The sequence below is a fragment of the Numenius arquata genome, chromosome 2 (genome assembly GCF_964106895.1).
Source record: "Numenius arquata chromosome 2, bNumArq3.hap1.1, whole genome shotgun sequence".
NCBI classification, from domain to species: domain Eukaryota; kingdom Metazoa; phylum Chordata; class Aves; order Charadriiformes; family Scolopacidae; genus Numenius; species Numenius arquata.
Window position 1 is genome coordinate 123,174,319 of NC_133577.1, and position 18,529 is coordinate 123,192,847.

At 39.7% G+C, this 18,529-nt stretch overlaps 1 protein-coding gene across 1 annotated transcript in view; it reads right to left on the reverse strand.

Annotated features, from left to right (window-relative positions):
* SEMA3D (semaphorin 3D) overlaps nucleotides 1-18,529 on the reverse strand; it is a 96,213-nt gene that overhangs the window by 20,128 nt on the left and 57,556 nt on the right. Inside the window, exons 8-11 of the mRNA XM_074168513.1 lie at nucleotides 16,303-16,417; nucleotides 15,799-15,868; nucleotides 14,439-14,583; nucleotides 2,452-2,674 (exon numbers count right to left, since the gene is read on the reverse strand). Of these exons, the coding sequence (XP_074024614.1) occupies nucleotides 2,452-2,674; nucleotides 14,439-14,583; nucleotides 15,799-15,868; nucleotides 16,303-16,417 (553 nt within the window). The remainder of the gene's footprint in view (nucleotides 1-2,451; nucleotides 2,675-14,438; nucleotides 14,584-15,798; nucleotides 15,869-16,302; nucleotides 16,418-18,529) is intronic.

Consider the following 18,529-nt stretch of genomic DNA (forward strand, 5'->3'; position numbering starts at 1 on the left):
TAGGCATCTCACAACTTGGGAATGTGCTCCCTTTCCTTCTCTATTGACTATATTAAAGATTGTGTTCAGAAAGCAAGAAGTTTTTTCCATCATCATGGCTAAAGTTTATTCCCAGCTTTCTCAGGGAGCAGGGGAGCAAACAGCACTTTAATCTTCTTTTTTATGAAACTATGCTCTCTGACACCACTGTGCTTGACTTGTGGGGATCATAGAGGGACTCTCACACCATCTTTTTTTTGGAAGACAAGAGTTGTGAGAGGGATTAAACTGAGAGACATAAATGGTCCAAGAGAGAGTCTATCTCTGGACTCGCATGTGTGATAATGCAGCTGGGAAGCTCTTGAAGGATGAGATAAACCATCCTTTATAAGAGGTGATGCTCTGTGACAATTCACTCCTTTCCCCAAATCACTTCAGAATATCCATACCTATCAAACTACACTATATGACACCAAATTTGCTTATAGGCCATATAAAATGCTGTGCAACTCAACAGCACTGGGGTAGGATTCCAAGAGAAATCTCATTTTCCCTGCAGCTCATGGGAGTAGCTCATCCACTGCCCTCGGATAAACCTTTTCACCTCCATGTACCTTAGTTTCACCTGCTGTGAGATGGGGATAATGGCAATGACCTTTTTATTAAAGCGTTCAGATCTACCAGTGAGAAGTGCTTTATAAGACCTATTACTAGTGAGAGAATGTCAAACTGTGGATTAAGAACAAGAAATTCCAGTGGAGTAAGGTCGTAGATTATTACTTCAGAGAAGTTATGAATAGGTATGTAAATATTTCTTAGCATACCATGCTGTTGGGTGATTCATCCAGCAATTCTGAATATAATTACTATGGTAAAACTAGACTTTTTCCTTAAGGTATATCACTATCATAAAAATGTAAATAGATACATAATTATCCATAGAAAAAACTGCAAAGCATGTTTCCCCCCAGGGAGAGTAGTTTAACCTCTCTCTATTCAATCCTGGTCCTCTTGTTTGGAGCCATTCATATTGCTAAGTAATATCTTTAAAAGTATTTAAGTGGAATTGTTGTTTTAGGTTCGATTTTAAATCTTTCTTAGATGGCCAATGTCACATGAGATTTAATGCTGAAGCACTATAGATTCATAGATTGGTTCAGGCAGGAAGGGACCTCCAAAGGTCATCTAGTCCAACCTCCCCGCAGTCAGCAGGGACACCTCCAACTAGACCAGGTTGCCCAGGGCCTCGTCGAGCTTCACCTTGAATATCTCAAGGGGAGGGGCCTCAACCACCTCCCTGGGCAACCTGTTCCAGTGTTCCACCACCCTCATGGTAAAGAACTTTTTCCTAATATCCAATCTAAATCTCCCCTTCTCCAACTTAAAACCATTGCCCCTCGTCCTGTCACTGCAGGCCTTTGTAAACAGACCCTCCCCAGCCTTCCTGTAGGCCCCCCTCAGGTACTGGAAGGCCGCTATGAGATCTCCCTGGAGCCTCCTTTTCTCCAAGCTGAACAACCCCAGCTCCCTCAGTCTGTCCTCATAGGAGAGGTGCTCCAGCCCCCTGATCATTTTGGTGGCCCTCCTCTGGACCCGCTCCATCAGGTCCATGTCCTTTCTATATTGAGGGCTCCAGACCTGCACACAGTACTCCAGGTGAGGTCTCACCAGAGCAGAGTAAAGTGGCAGAATCACCTCTTTGGATCTGCCGGCAACACTTCTTTTGATGCAGCCCAGGATGTGATTGGCCTTTTGGGCTGCGAGAGCACATTGCCTGCTCATGTCCAGCTTCTCGTCCATCAGCACCCCCAAGTCCCTTTCCTCAGGGCTGCTTTCTAATACCTCATCCCCCAGTCTGTATTTATACTGAGGATTGTTTCGGCCCAGGTGCAGAACCCCACACTTGCTTTTGTTGAACCTCATGAGGTTCAACTGGGCCAACCTCTCCAGCCTGTCCAGGTCCCTCTGAATGACATCCCATCCCTCTGGTGTATCGACAACACCACACAGCTTGGTGTCATCGGCAAACTTGCTGATGGTGCTCTCAATCCCTGTCGCTACTCACAACAGGAAGTACTCCTTGAAGTTATTAAGGTTAATTATTTTTTCTTTTAATTGACTATGAATGTGCTGCCAGCCAGAATTTGAGCCAGATTGCCATATAATGTAAGGACAGGTACTGAATGGTACTCAGAGGTTAAGAAAGTCCAGGTACTCTGACCCTTAACTGGTTTATTACCTATGGACAGGAGGCATTAAAATCCCAATAGTAGCAATCACTTGAGCTGACAAATTAATCTAATCTTCGCATTTGCAGACCTGGCACAGAATCAGTAGCATCTAAATGCTTCCCAAAGTTGCATGCGTAGTAAAAAGAAGTTAATCAACAGGTTTACTCAGGACCTGTTGGAGTAAAAGTTTTCTTAAAGAATGTGTTTTGTGCAAAATGATAGTGGAAGTCCTTTCTCCTACCTGTTCCTAGGAAAATAACATCATATTGCCCATCCTCTGCCATGACGTGATCCACCACAATCTGAGTCAGACGATAGTCCACGTTGATTCGAGTGAATACTGGTCCTCCCGTCACTGGGTAAACGGATTTGTACATCAGTGGATGGCGTTTAATAAAGCTAATGACTTCATCGGGAAAGTCTCTGGTAGACTTTATGAGCGGATCATAGGTTTTGCTTGGACACTGAATGAAAGAGAGAACAAGAAGATGAGAGGAATATTAGGAAAGAAGTATAAGTAATCTGCAGGTTACCTCGTGTGGCAGGAAAGGTGTCTGGTCCAGATCAGCTGTTTCAGTTTGTAAAGCACATTTGTCAGCTGCTGGTAATTTGATTTACAGTTGAAAAAGCTCAGTGTTGATTTGAAAGTGTGGGAGCACACTGGTGGTGTGTTCTCCTCTGGTTCTTCAAAGGGTTGTTTTCTCCCTTATTACTCCACTCTCTCCTCTTCTCTTATAATTTTAACCTCTCCTTAAATGCTTTTCCCCTTCATCTTTATTTTCCTTTATCCTACTCCCACCTATTCCCCTTTATCTTTCAAAACCACCCCAAACTTGTTAGTTTGTTCACCTCTCATTAGTACTACTACTCAGAATTATAAATCCTCCATTCCTCTTAGTTATATTACACCTGCAACTACCTATAGGTATATGCAAGCTTTGAAGAAAAATTCTTATAAGCTTTTCTTTTTTTCTCTGTCAGAGATCTTGATCAGCTAAATTAAAACTTAGAGAGAGGGTGAACTTTCTTAGCTTCTCTAAGATACTCAGGAAGACAGCATTAAAAAACCAGCAAAATTTAGCCATAAACAATCTTATCACGTTGGATATTTTACAAAGACAAGAAAATCAAGCTTGGAGTGAAGGAGACCTGTCATGCTGTCTAGCTCTCATTTCAAGGCACACGTACCAACACGCAGTTAAATTTGCTACACGCTGAACAAACCAGTGCAGGTCTCAGTGTAACAGACTCCCAACAGCAAGTCTAGAGTGCCCTCCGGTGGCTAACAAGAGATAACCTCAAATATTGAAAGCACAGGATCTTCTCACAGATCGAAGTTTTTCTGCTTGTAGTATTTCTGCTCCTCTTAGGGAGGCTGAGTTTCTGCCCTGTCGATGCAGTGAACCAGAATTGGGCAAGATCCTCACCAGCATTCCCCGATGTTAGACTAAAGGCTTGATTTCTCTTGACAGCTTCACTCAGAGCTACTGCGGCAGAAGGCCCCTAGTAAATGCTTTAACCATGTTCATTTTTCCAGACTGAAACACCCACATTTATCTTTTTGCTGTATACGGCCTGCAATCAGAAGCCATAACTTTTCAGTGAACTGCATCTCCTACGCCTTCTGTTTATTTTTCTTCTAATAAAGGTAGATTCTCCAGATGCCAGATGATCCCTGTAGCTCTTTATCTCTCAGAAGTTATTTTCCTTACTCATCCAAATAGCTGAAACTCCTGCCCAGGCCCATGGCTCGGCTGCTGCAGCATCCTTTTCTCTGCCTTTGAACTGCACTGTCTCATGCTCTTCTGGTCCAGACCACTGCTATGGTGATCACTCCATCAGACACTTCCCCAGTGTCACTCATTCACTGCTGGGGTTGACTCCCACCTCTATTTGACCCATACTGACAAACTAATCAATTCTTCTGTCTCTTTGGCTTACACAAAGTAAGTTGGCTTTCACAGATCTTGCTTGAAGACCACCCACAAATCTACAACTTCCTTTGCTTTTCAGGGTGATCCCAGGAACATACTTGCAAGGTCAGTCACGTTAGTGAACCATCATCTCTCAGGGTCACCTGTCTCTGCTTTCTTTCCCATGGCTGTTTTTATCTCCTTTCCATCCCTTGTTTTACATTTAGTCTCTGATCTGAGTTGAGCAAACTTCTCTTTTGAATCTGGAGGCATCTAGATTTGTTACTGGGGCGCTATAAATCCTGGATAATAATAAGACTAACTGGAAACATTATTCCAGTTGGTGACATCCTTTTATATATGCACTGTTGATTGCTTCTTTGTTAACACTATTTCCAAGTAAGTAATCCCTGTGTTTTCTGCCAGGTGGAGCCATAACACAGTCTGTGAAGAAAGAAATGTGATTAAATAATGTCTTTGTAGTCTGCCAGGAGAAAGTTAAGATTTGATGTGAAGTTGCTCTACAATCCTCCTTCATGGCTAATTTTGACAGAGAAGACTTTTGTTCACATTCCCAAATCTCCAGTTTGACACGTTCAACTTATGGTGCCAGTTAAGGTCTTGCAGTTAGGATTTGTTCCATGATGTAAGGTTTGGCATTATCCAAAACATTTGCATTAGGAACAACACACAGAGCACCAAGAGCTGAGCATGTTCCTCCTCCATTGATGGCAAATTCCCTTCTCACAGAAGCCACAACTTCATCCATTAGCAGCAAATCCTTCCCCACGGGCTCAGGACCAGCCTGGACCATTTTCTCCCTTGGATTTCCACTGCTCCTTCTCTGCCTGGGCTGAGGGGAGCACACAGCTAAAAAGGGATGGTAACCTTCTCCCAGCAGGTACAGGTGTTGAGTACCCATGCCTAAGGATGAATTCTCTGGTAGTAATTACAGCTAATGCAGAATTATCTCATCATATACAGTTCTACGTGAACATGCACCTGTATACATAGTCTAAATGCAAAGACAATAGCAAGCAATTAAACAAAAGTTTCTAACTGACGATAATATTCTTAGAAGTATCAGGGGTTTCCTGTTTATTGAGAAACAAAACGGGCCAGAAACAAAACAGAAGCACAGACCAGCTGATGTTCTACATCCATATCTATGGCCACATCTGAAATGCTTGTTGAAGGCAGTCCCTGGTCTACCTTAGACCTCAAACACTGTCACAGCATTGCCTGGGAGGATATCAGCTGGAGCACGCATAAACTATGGCAAAGCCTGTACTAGCATTAATCAGCGACTGTGGGTCTGCATTTGAACCTGAATTCTGCTTTTCTTTAGAAGAGATGTAGCCTCAGTGATTTATTTCCAGTCCTTGCTTGGACTGATTTTTATGGCTATTTAGAGACCTAACAGATTTTGGGTAAGTGCCACTTGCTTAGCATTGTTTCAATCCATAAGAGTTAAGCCTCTGAATCCTTATTTTCATAAATGCTCTGAAATTATTTGCTGCAAATAGGGCTTAGGCTCCTGAATCACCTAACAGATTTTGAAAATGTCTCCTGTACATAGTAAACCTGTGCCAATTTGCATTAAGATATATTTCATGACATATTCAGTCATTTTATTTCAATATACAATTTCAACGTACAGCTGTGAAAGAACTGATAAGAAAACAAAGATAGGTTTGTATTATTGTCCTGTGATAACTGCTCAAAGGACATCCTTGAAAATACATTTTAATACAAGTAAAAAAGAAGAGGAAAGTACTATTGAAAAAAGTTAAATTGGAAACATATATTGCAGTGAGTTATCCCTAGAGGTTTTATGCCAGCATTTCTGTAAGAACTTCACCCTCTGGCTTGCTGAGTGTGATCTCCCATGTTCTATTTTCTGCTGTGTTTTCAAAAATTAAAGTCTTTGCAAGGTTACACCTTGAGGTGGGCTGTAGTCAACTCAAGTTTTGAAGATAAAAATATCAGTTGAACAATTTCACTAAGAAATACATACTTTTGTATTATATAGCAAAAGAGACTACAGAAGGGGTGCGACAAAAAAAAAAAAAAAAGAAAAGACATTTTAGCTTTTAGACTTTGTGGTAAAAAAATAAAGTGATCCATAATACAGGAGAATAGATTTAGACAGTACAATAACTACACAGAAACCAAATCACACGCATACTTTCTTCAGGAATGAACATTTCTCCTTAGCTTTAGAACAACCAAGGTCTGAGTCTTTGCCACTTATACCAAAATCAGACCTCAAAAACCCTCCTGATTTCAAAAGCATGTTTATCTTTGCAGGGGCTGTTTGTAGGAATCAATAAGATAGAAACACATGTGCTTTAATTGCCTTTGGATCAAAATTTGGATCAAATTAGTCTATATAGGATGAGAAATAAATTCACTTCTTCCTGTCCCCAACCATGCAATAACTCTCTTCCCTCTCACTGAGTACTAGACGTTGACTTTTCCTTATATGTGCATTTTCTGTGGTCCTTGTTCTCACTCACTACTCTGAGTTACAGTCTGCATCTCTGGAAATTTGCTGATTGCTCACCTATTCACAGCTCAATCCCGGCAGTCCATTTCTATGTGAAAAAGGGAAGTATCCCTATGGGTCTTAAAGATGTCCTAGATGTTTGCCATCAATGGAGGCAAATTCATCAGTGGAGGAAGATGAGAGCAATGACATCACTTACTAAAAACGACTAGGATATAACATCTACCAATATGGAATGATAAAGTTGTTACAGTAATCCCAAAGGCCCAAACCCTACCATGCATGATACAGGGAAATCTCTGCCAGCTTGCACAGCTAATTTACTAGAAACAAGGACGAAGGGTCTGATCCAAAGATCCGCTTGAGTCAACAAGATTTTCAGAGGGCTTTGGATCCCATCCTAAGATAGCATGACCACCAGGAACAGCTGGGCAGGTGTGACCCTGTTATGCTTGGCCAAGGGACCTATTTCCAGAGGCATCACTCAACTGTGGCACGCTGGATGGAACAGGGGAATGAAAAATTCATTTTGGCCACCATTTGGCAAAGTCCTCAGGCAGCTGTTTAAAGCTGTGTCCACCCAGCATTGCAGAACAATTCCTGTAGGCTTGTGCTTCCTTTCATAGCAATCAATAGGATGTATGATGATAAAAGTGGGTGAGTGAAGCAGCCTTTCACCTGCGAAAATGTGAGTTCACATCCTGTTGCATGTCTCATGATAACGATATCGGTGTTCTCTGCCCAGTTCATAGAGGACATTTATTCACATCATCAGCACCAGATGCTGTCTTAGATATGTGACATCTCCCACTGGAGACAATGAGAAATTTGCATTTATATCAATTGTCACAGGAGTAGGTTGGATTACTCCCACCTACTGATTCATGTGGACTACAAGATAATCTGGCTCCATAAAAGTTCTTGTAACACCATCATTGTGCTATCTCATCATCTTCTGCTTATGCAACAGGGTGGAATTCATCTCACCTGACCTAGACTCGGTTCTTATCTTGGCTGTGTGTGAACTGCACAGAGGAGATGCCCGTCTCTTTCGATAGAGAAGTCTAAACAACTAGCTCAGATTTGATGCTTTTCTTCTAGATAGCTGACATCAAGAAAAATTAATCACATTAAATTAGTAAAATTAGTACTGCTAAATAAGAATCCTGCAAAAAACTTATTCACTATATAATTTATTCTTCTGATGTTGCTTAGGCCTTCACTGTCATGAATGATAACTCAATACAAATATATATGTTAAGAAATGAAAAGTGAAAAAAAAAAAAAGGAAAAAACAGAACAGAAACAAAGTTAGAAGTGCTAATGGCATCTCTATTCAACTGCTGTATAAACTCTGTGGCACAAAACTTTTAAAGAATCAATTCAATTGTTACTTAGAGTTCTTCCAGTGCCTTCTGTGTGAGCTTGATTTGACAATAATCACCCTGGACAAAGTCCTAAAATCCCAGGTGATCTGCAAAGATGCCTTTTTATTCCCCCACCTTTAATCTGTATCCAAATGTAATCAGGAGGTGGCAAATTGAGACTAATATCTCTCAAATAAAAGCAAATACATACTAACTTAGCAACACTGTGTGTATGTAAGGTTTTCTCTTTTTTTCACTTGTCTTATTAAATTTGCAGTTTAGCAGAATGCTGGATGCGTAGATCTCACACAATACTGAGACATACGGTGTGACTGTCTTAACATTATGTGGGAATTCTGGCCAAGATTTTCAAAAGCTGGTGCCAGAAGTTAGGCTCCTAAATAAACTTCCAATTTGCCAAATGTGTAGTGCTTCACACCATCCAGTGAAGTCAGTAAGAGCTGTTGGATCTTACACCCATTGAAATTGTGACAATTATTTGGGAATCTAGCTATAAGGTATGTAAAAAAATATCCTTCTCATTAAATGATGCATCGTGAGTTCAACAGTGTTGTTGTCTACTGCCATTTTTAAAACAGAATGCCTTTCCCTGTGAGCTTCAAAAGGGTTTCTATTTCCAGTGTGTTGAAAATCCCAGTTTAAAAGTGACTTGTCACATTGCTACTTAGACCCACTTAACAACAAGACTCAAACACCCATAGGGTAGATACACAACAGGGACTTGATACTATTGAGTGCAGCAGGCATCTGCTTGGTGGATTTTGCAACGTCCAGGCTGGGAAATTTTATACATTTCATAAGGAGAACTAAGCACCACACCAGCAAGTCACTGTCTTGAGAGCATCTGAAGTAGTCAGTGTGAAACATTAAGGAGTGAAATATTTCTTAAATATCTCCCATATCAGGGAATTAGATGTCTTAGTCTGGGCTTCCCTCCTAGGGGAGGTGCTCCTCCATTCCAGGTGCATGGACCAAAGCCATCCTGGGAGCTCCTCACTCCTTTCTACTGAAGGTGTTTCACTCTTCATGGAATAATTACTTCTCAGCTAAGCCAAAAGTATTAAGAATGTTGCTCAGATTTTAACCAGGGAGGGAGAAGATCTGTTTTCCTCTGAGAAGTTCTCTATTTTATGTTAAATGGAGTAGGAACTGGAGCACCAGACACTCCCTCAGAGGGAATGAGTTAACCATGGGTCCTTTTCTCCCAAGCTCTCAGTGAACGAAAATTTAACCAGCAAGGAGATATGGCCTTGTAGTCAGCATTCTCCTACAATGTAAATAAATTCCCTTATCACTGATCCCTCAAGCAAAAAGCAGAGAAACAGAAGAACTACCTTCAAATACTTATTTCTGTGTTAAATGTACCACACATGCAACACATTGAACTTTATTTCTAGAGTTTATAGAAAAATGCAAAGTCTGAATCCTGAGGGGTTAAGATGTAACACTGAGAACTGGCGTGAGTTTCCAAGATGTCCACAAGTACTTTAGAAAATGAGGTACTTATGGTTTATGACCTTCTGTGGATTAGATGACAGCTGAGAGATGACTCTCAGGGCCTACGCAGTTATCTGTCATTGGAGATTCAACCATAAGCTATTCTGAAGATAAACTTGGGTTCCTGAGTGGCCTAAATACCATGTGGCTTCTTTTCTGTAGTCTGTTCAGAGCTGCACAATACATCTTGCATTTGGACAAGCCTGCAAAAAGCCTTAGTGTTTCTCTACAGGATGGATGAGTTGTGCCAGAAGGACTGGGCACTCAGTAGGGAGTCTTTCATGCTAACCTTGCAGCTACTCAGAGCAAGCCTGGAAGAGGGTAGGGGACAGGGGAATGAGTTAAGTTCTGCAGGAGACAAACAGTCCAAAATTTTAAATGGAATCAACCTCAATCCACCCCCAACACAAAAAGCACAAACAAAAGAAAGAAAAAAATCCCCACAAATAAACTAAGGTCCCCGCTATTTTTAAGATAGACTTTGCAACCCACTGGATGTGTGAGATTTGTTCTACCCTGTTCCAGTGTTTGTCTTGAGCACTTTGTATTGCTTTTCCATTTAACACACCTGTGTTGTTGATAAAAAAGGCTGACATAAGAGAGCATGAATCTGAGGCTAGCTGGACTGAGACCAGCTAGTTGAGTGAACTTGACTTTGCAGGTGGCACTTTGCAATTCTCTGCCGACCTCTGCCAGCGGGAAAGGTGACTGTGTTCACAGAGTTTCGAAGGAAATTGAAAGGTGATTCACGTTGGAGAAAACGGGTTGGTAAGTAAGAGGAGGTGGAGGAGGCTTTCTCAGAAAAATAAACCCATAAAGTGAAACATTTCACTTAATTAAGCAGCCCCATTTACAGTGGGGACATCAAAGGAGAGAGGAATCGGAGAAGCAAAGAATGCAGTCTATCCCATAAAAGATCAGGTGGAAGAGGAAGATAAGTCTAAAAATAACAAGGGAAACCTGTGCAACCCTCAATGTTTTACGAACACGCTTATTAAAGCAGCAAAACTAACCAGACGGGAGGATGGGGGGAGGCTTTTTGGCAGGCAGTTTCTCTCTGTGGCTTAGCCAAGTCCCAATGCGATGGACACCACATCTCGATCAGCCTGTGCGGTGGATTAGCAGAAGAAATAAAGGAAGGGGTTTCACTGAAGAAAGGGCGAAAAAGCAATAGAGAGAGAAAAAGATGAAAAAGATCACAGGAGAATCTGATGGCTTGTAAGGGAACTTGTTTTAAAAAAATACACAAAGAATTCAAGAGCTCAGGGCCATATTCAGATCTGGAATGGGAAAGAGCTAAGTCATAAAACTTTTCAAATGGACAAAAGCAACATGCTGGGCTGCTTCTTTTTGCAGCTAAGTGAATTAGACTGCCAGAATCTTACTTTGCTGGTCCAGAGCTTTGTTTTGAACCTGTGGCAAATCAGTTAGCAAAAAATCCAGATCCATCAAAAATATTTGGTGTTGCCTTTGATAGGTACTGCAGCAGATCAGACTAAGTGTTAATCTGCATCTTTAAACATTGACATTCCTCTAAAAATCTGATCTCAGTGACATTTACTCACCATCAGTGAAATAAAGCTGACTCCTTTGTATCTCATCAGAATTTCCAAACGGGCACTGTGAGTTGCTTTGATACTGCAATGTTGATAGCTAAATAAATAGGCTAGAAATGGGTTTTCATCCAAATTCACTGAAAATCTTGTTCAAATGCCTCCTGTGATTACTGAGAAAACATTATGAAAACTCTGTTCCAGAATTCAGAACACATTTTAAAGAAAGTCCTTGATGATTTCTTTATCAATGGATAATTTCCTGGGTGAAACCCTAAGAGACTGCAAGAAAACTGGACTTGTTATCTGGGGACAGTTGCAGATATACAGGCCCAATTTTTAAAGAGCTAAAGAAGTCAGAACAAAAGCTCCCTTGGCTTTCAAACAGCCCTTCATGGTGGGGCTGCCTGCTGGATGTTTTTTCTGTCTCTTTTTCTTTTCAGTTTCTAAATTGAAATAGATTCGAAGCCTTGCGTCTGTTTAATTCCCATTATTTCCACTTGCTCTTTAATACCATCGGGAGAAGTTAAGAGTAAAAGAGCTGTACATTTTGCAGAATCAATGGTGTGGAGGCCTGCTGGAGATCCCCAGCATCCCCGTTCAGGGGTCTCCCAAGGACGGCAGAGGGCAGGCAGAGCCCACCGCAGCACAGGGACACCAGGCAGGCAGGGGCTCCTGCTTGCCTGCAAACCGCCCAGCATTGCGAAGGCATGATATCATGGTCATGGTGGGAGTTTATCTCTGACACAAATTGCCACAGGAAGCATTTTGTCAAAATTTCAATATCAAAGCGGTCACAGCCTCTATAGTGAACAGCTTTATTTACTTAGGAGATAAAGGCAGCTGAGCAGAAAGTTAAATTAGGGTAAGCAGTCTCCTGCTTCTGTATAAATGCTGAAAGGAAGTCAATGCCTCTCTCAAAGACAAACATCAAAGGAAGCGCATTTCCTAGTGTAGCCATTTTTAGACTTTGCCAGTAACTTAAAATATAAGAAATATAAAATCAGGGCAGTGCTGGCTATTCTAACTCTAGGCAACATTTAGGTAGAGCTTAAATTTCAAAAATGTTCTAGTAACTTAAAAAAAGGATAGATTATCTCTGTTGTTTTGTTCTGATCACTCCTGAACTAGCCCATAGCTAGTTCATCAAGAAATGATGAAACTAATCTTCAAGGAAGAGCATTTCAGCATTCTGCAGGCACGTAGCATGCTGCTTCTTTTCCTTACCTTTAAGCACTGTGTTGCTTTTTCAGATCCCAGCCTAAATCTGTTTCTATCCAGAGGTTTGCCATAGCCCATTATAGGATAAGGGCATGGCATGAATCTACTTATTTCAATACCCTATATTAAATCAAGCCTGAAGTATGTTGAAGTCTCAGAGTAGTCCAGCTCACTAAGACAAAAGATAAATAACTATGCAGTAATACGTTTACCTTATCTACATAGCAAATATTACAGATATCTTTCTTCCAAGAGGTTTCTTCAGTAAAATCCACTTCCCTTTTCAGTCCTTTGTCAGACAAACTCCTACAGAAATCCACTTGGTATAAAGGTCCTCAGGATATCTGAGATCATTTTCTCACAACTGTTATCAGGTGCTCAAAGGAAGCAGTTGGAGAGGTAAGGGCCGGCTTATGGAAAATATCCGTTTAGCTTTAAACTGTACAACTTTTAAAAAACTTGCAAGCATGGATATTCAAATCAGTGATAAAGATCAGCATTGACATGCTTCAGCATGACATGTTTCCTTCCTTGTGAATCCCAGCTCAACCATGTGATGGCTAATACACTCAAAAATGCAATGAGCTTATGACCCGTCTATCTGTGCAGAGTGTTCATCCTTATGGGGCTCTCTGAGTTTTTCAAGAGAGTTATTTTAATCTCTTTAGATGCCATGGGACCAGCTATTGTTCTCACTGGCACCATTTTTGTACTTAAAACTAAATGCATCTGCACTTCTTAACCAGTAATGGAGTTGCACATGCTTAAAAAAAAAAAAAAAAAAAGTAATCTTCTTTTCTGGGGGCACCATATATTCTGTGTGAGAGAGAGATGCATAAGCCTACAGTGCCTAAAATGTCTAAATTAGGAGCACATTTGCTGCAGCAGCACAGATCCTAGGCAGGTCAAATCAATCTCTGGAGCCGCCTCGGTCTTTGTAGAGAGAGCTGCCCTCTGCGACTTGTCTGCAGTTGAAAGGAGGGAATCAGAGCTCAGGGCCCGATCTGCTGAAGCCTGGGACCACCGAGTGCAGCAAAGAGCACAGGCTTGGACCATGTAATTGACTCCATTGGAAAGGTGATGAACAAAACACAAAGACACAGGGAAATGTGTGAAAAGAAGAGCTAAATAAGCTAGATAATGTAACTTGAAGCAAAGGTTAAACCAGAGAAATAGTGCAGAAACAGCCAGGTGGCTTCTAGGCAAGGTACCAACTGCAGTCCAACATCAGCAGCTCAGGGCTTCGCTGGATTTATGCAGCTGCGTAGTACTGGTTCACTGAATACATGAGCAAGATAATGTAAAGCTATCCTGGGCAATATCTATCTTACTCTTAAATCATTGCTCTTTCACATTGTACGTACAAAGAGTTGCTCAAGCTTGTGATGACTTTTTAAAATCAGATGCATTTCTGGAAATACTATTTTCTCCCTCAGCTGCAATGTAGATCTGTTCTTTTCCAAATTTAATACCAAGACAGAATAATTGTCTTGTGGGGAAATAATTCTTTAATAAACTTTCAATATTTTCCTCTTTGTTTTGGCCTGATTATTACATCTGAAAATCTGTTACATTTGAAGACCGGGATATAGAAGTGTTTCCAGATATCAAACATCTCTTTCCTTCCTATCACCTATGTTTCACCAAATAAAATCTCCAGCAACTAACTCCTTACTTTATTTCAAAACACAACACGTGCACAAACACAAGTAGTAGAATCAATGACCATATCTCAAGGATCAGGATTTTAACAGACACAAAGATAACAGAAATACAAGACTTCAAATAAAATGCCTCATCATAACTTAATACTCCATGAAGAAATGCCTTTTGTTTTTTATGAAGTGTTGATGCCTTAGAGGTGATCCCAACAGATAGAAATACAGCTGTACAGTAGGAGACCACAATATGAGAGACAATCAGGAAATAGACAGTCTGTACACAATGTTATCTCAGAGACATGGAAAAATGTATATTTATATACCTACAGGGTAGGTAGAAGGCTGAGCTGTCAACAGAAGGGAAAGGGTTGAGAGGATAATTTGAAACATCCTGAGTGGAAAATATAAATTACCAATCCGGGGAGGGGTGTAAAGTATGATTGCTTTTGAGTAAAAATAGAAGTATGTAATTAAGGAGACACTTACTGTACCAGGTCTGGGATACGGGATGCGACCTTCGTATTGTACCCACCGATGATCCACACTCTCTTTGTGAGCATAAGGGCCATTGAAAACAGCTCTGATATCTGCCATGCTGTACACACACACTGCAGAGCCCTTGAAGACAGAGCTGAAAAAGAAGGTGGATAGATACAAATGCCATGAAGACCTCTTCAGTACATGGCTCATCCAGTGAACTAGTTAATTCCAGAGTCTGATCGGGTTTGGATCAATCCTACATCTGAGAGTTGATATAAGTGGTGCTAAATAATAGACAGTGTGTGCAGGTCTAATAACTACAGATATTTAGTATCACTGTCATTACAGTTTAAAGCTTTGCTTGGTTGAAACCTGGACTTAGCCTTTGGACCTCTTGATAGACTGTCATTTTTTTCTAGTGGCTGGCAGTTTCCAGCTATCATTTATTAGCAATTTTGATTAGAATTTTCTGCAAATGAAGGACATTCCTCTACAATGTGTTCACATCTGGAAGTCCATATATTAGTGCTATTACAGGTGATGTGCCTGAGAATTACAAGTTGCATTGGACAGACAATAAAAAGAGGTAGAAATAAGCATTTATTTCCTTTTCTATGTCTTTTTCCTTTTTTTAAAAATGTATTTTTCTTTAAAATAAAACACTTTAGTTACTTCATATGACATTTCATTCATTGTACAAATTTTCATTCAATTTCAAATATTTTTTGTAGTTATATATTCTATGGAGCCACTGTGGTACCTGCTTCTGAGTGCAGGAGTGCCTTGGCAATTCGTCATTGTACTCATACTGTTCAGCATTTGGCTAGTCTTTATTTACACTTAATTCAAAGGTCATGGAGACAAAAGCAAAAATTATTTATTTCCTTTCTGACAATTCTATATAGAACACCTCACTATTGCAGCTGAGAGGTTCATTCATTAATTAATCTATCCCCTTGAGATAAAGATGGGTTGTTCTTCCAAGTTGCTTATAGAAATAATGCTTCACAACAATGATTTGTCTTAAATAGTAATTATTGGTTGCTCAATAAATATGATTGAAATTTGTAAGAAGTTCAACTAGACAAAGTTGAAATAAACCAGCAGGCTTTTGATTGTTAAATTTTCATTATTTTTTACAATCATTCTCAAAAATCAGGCATACAAAGGTTTAGGGAAATAATTTATTATTTCCATTTCTGAAAATATTGTCCTTAATGACTACAGCCCCAATATTGCAAGCCTTATTCAGGCAGTCTCTCACTGCTCTCAGGAATCAGGGTCTAGTAATAGAAGGGTTTAATAAAAGGCCTGAGTAAGATCTTCAGCATTTGTTTCCAGGGGCAAACATGATCCTAACACATACCTTGTTGTAGTGAAGACTCCATATACAAGCGGGTTTCTCTCGTCTCTTGTAGAAAGTAAGAATATATCTTCTGCAATGCGAAAAATGTTGGGTTTTTTAATTAAACATCCACTGAATATTTCTGCAATTACCATTTATAAATTGGAGATTTGAAAATATACAACGAAGCTTTATTTTTGTCTGAATTTTAAATTTCTGCCATGCAAATTTGTGCTAATATTCTGAAGTTTCTCCATTTGCAGGTAGTTTGGTTTTTATAAAGAATCAGATTTTCACTTCCCAGCTTTTGGAGTGAAAATATTTCCAATTAGAATAATTCTTATTTCTGATCAGGCTAATTTCAGTTGTCATTTCAGTTGTAATTTCTGATAAAAGTCAGAGATATTACCAGCACTGTTTGGAAGAGGAGTAAAATCAGAACAAGACATAGTGCTTCTACAAACAACAAAAAAACCCCAAGCAATACTGATGTCAAAACTGACCATTAAAGATAAATCAACTTACGCAGCTCATCAAAATGTGTGTCTGCTCCTTCAGGACCAGGTATCGAACACACAAGCCTGGCTTTCAGAAAAGTAGTCCACTTGTTTATTAAGCTTCTTTGACCTCCCATATCATTCTAATAAAAGATAAAATTAAAATACTTAAATATTAACAAATAAGAAGAGTTTTAATGAATGATATTTGATGGTAGCGCAGTGTGACTGTGCTGCTTCAGTCTGATGCCACAGTTTGATATTATCACAACAACAGCAAAGTCTTCTTTTTTCTTTTTTTTTTTCTTTGAGGGAGTAGGGTGTAGCCAAAAACAGTGTAATACAGTCTTTTTATAAGTAGCACCAGTAGTCAATACTCAGCTCAGAGGGTGGAAACTCAAATTTCCTAATTATATCCAAATCTGCTTGCAAAGTTCTCTCACCAGCTCTACAGCTGAAATGTTGTGAAAATATATGTCTATATCATGTGATTTCTTGTTTCCTGTGATGCTAATTTTTGCAGTTAGTTGTTCTTCAAGAATTCTTTACAAACTCAATAAAAATATAAAACATTTTTAGATAGATTTCTCAAAAGAGAAAACATTGGAGTTCTTGCGATGTAAATACTGCACTGTTTGTTTTGTGTACATAGTACAGAGAGATACAGATTCCAGAAAACAAACAATCATATTATTTCAATAATCATTGTTATGGAAATATCAATCTATCCTCCACAAAAGGGATTTTTTTAAAAAAATATTTTACTCTGAGTTTCTAAGACATGACCATACATACTCAAATTTCCTTTAGTCACTGGAGAAAGAAAAAAATCTATAAAGGGTCACTTGAAATTTGAATTATCCTTCTGACTTGGATCTCTTGAGTGGATCTTAAAAATGTTTTAAATTTGAAGAAGCTGGAACTAGGAGTTTACCTTCTTCCATTGAGTACATGAAAAATCTAATGAATTACACTTATCTGTCCACTTTGACCCCAAATAACAGATCTATTCAGGTTCTGCAGTGCTACTTAGGCCTCAATTTTTTTTCATACTGAAAACTGTAAAGGCAATGATACTCCAGCAGGAACCAAGAATTCAAACACTTAAGAGAAATGCTATCACCATTGTAGTCTCCCAGCTATAGGGTCTGAATTACCCCATGAAGGCGCCTACTTCTTTTCATTTATAAACTCTGAAGCTTAGGGGATCTATGCTGTAAATTTAAGCACCACAAACTTGGTCGTAAATATTAATTCCCTCTGGATTCACTAGGAGAAATGAATTTTTTTTTTAATTGGCTTTGCAACTCTGAAGGTATAGCACCAGCCAGTAGGAAACACTGTGTGGTGGAAATTATGTGGTATTTCCATAGATTGCATTTGGTCCTTCAGGGCTGTATCATAAATATTACAGGCATTCAGAAAGATGGCTTTAAGTGCTGAAACTCACTTCACAAGGAGTAACACTTCTCTGGTAATGCACTCTAACCATTTTGGCTTTTCATGTACTTGCTACTTTTAAATAGGTTAGCTCAGTTGGAAGTGATTCCTGTTAATATATCGCCTTTGGAACTCCTGTTCTTACAAGAATTGTTACCTCCTCTCTTGATTTCCTGAGGTCCTGCCAAGCCTGAAGCTTTGCATCTAGCCAACATATTTATTACAAAGGTGTCAAAATTAGCAGCCTGAAGCCAATAGGAAGAAGAAGAAGCTCTGCATGTGTGTGTTCTGTTCAAAGGCACAGCAGATAAACTTTGTGGTGTAATTAAAGCCAAACAATTACAAAGATGAAACAAAGAATCTTAAAAAGCAAGAAGCACTAAGCTTTTCCTTCCTCTTAGCTAAGCAATTCTTGCATTGCAGGGCTTCCACTTTGATTTCTGGTGGACACAGTGCAGCATCACAGGACCCTGAGATGTCTCTAACTGCTTGGCTAGGATCAGAAAGGGTGGAGGAAGCAAGATGTGATGGAGCTGGACTGGAAGAATCACCCTTGCCTGACTCCTGCTCCTGTTGTCGCAGGCGTTCATCTTCTGCAAGAGATGGGAAAACCCATACTTGTATTTTACCACCCTTAAGTCGTGATCCAAAAGAGCATTTTCGCAAATGTTTATTTTAAATATATCAGTAGTTCTACCGAGTTCCAAAAGAGTAGTGTGAACCAAATACTGTGCTCAAACGAAGCAGTCTTAGCAAGTGCTATGTGCTTTCAAGTGTAAGATTCCACTGGATTTAAGATGTATCCATATTTCCTC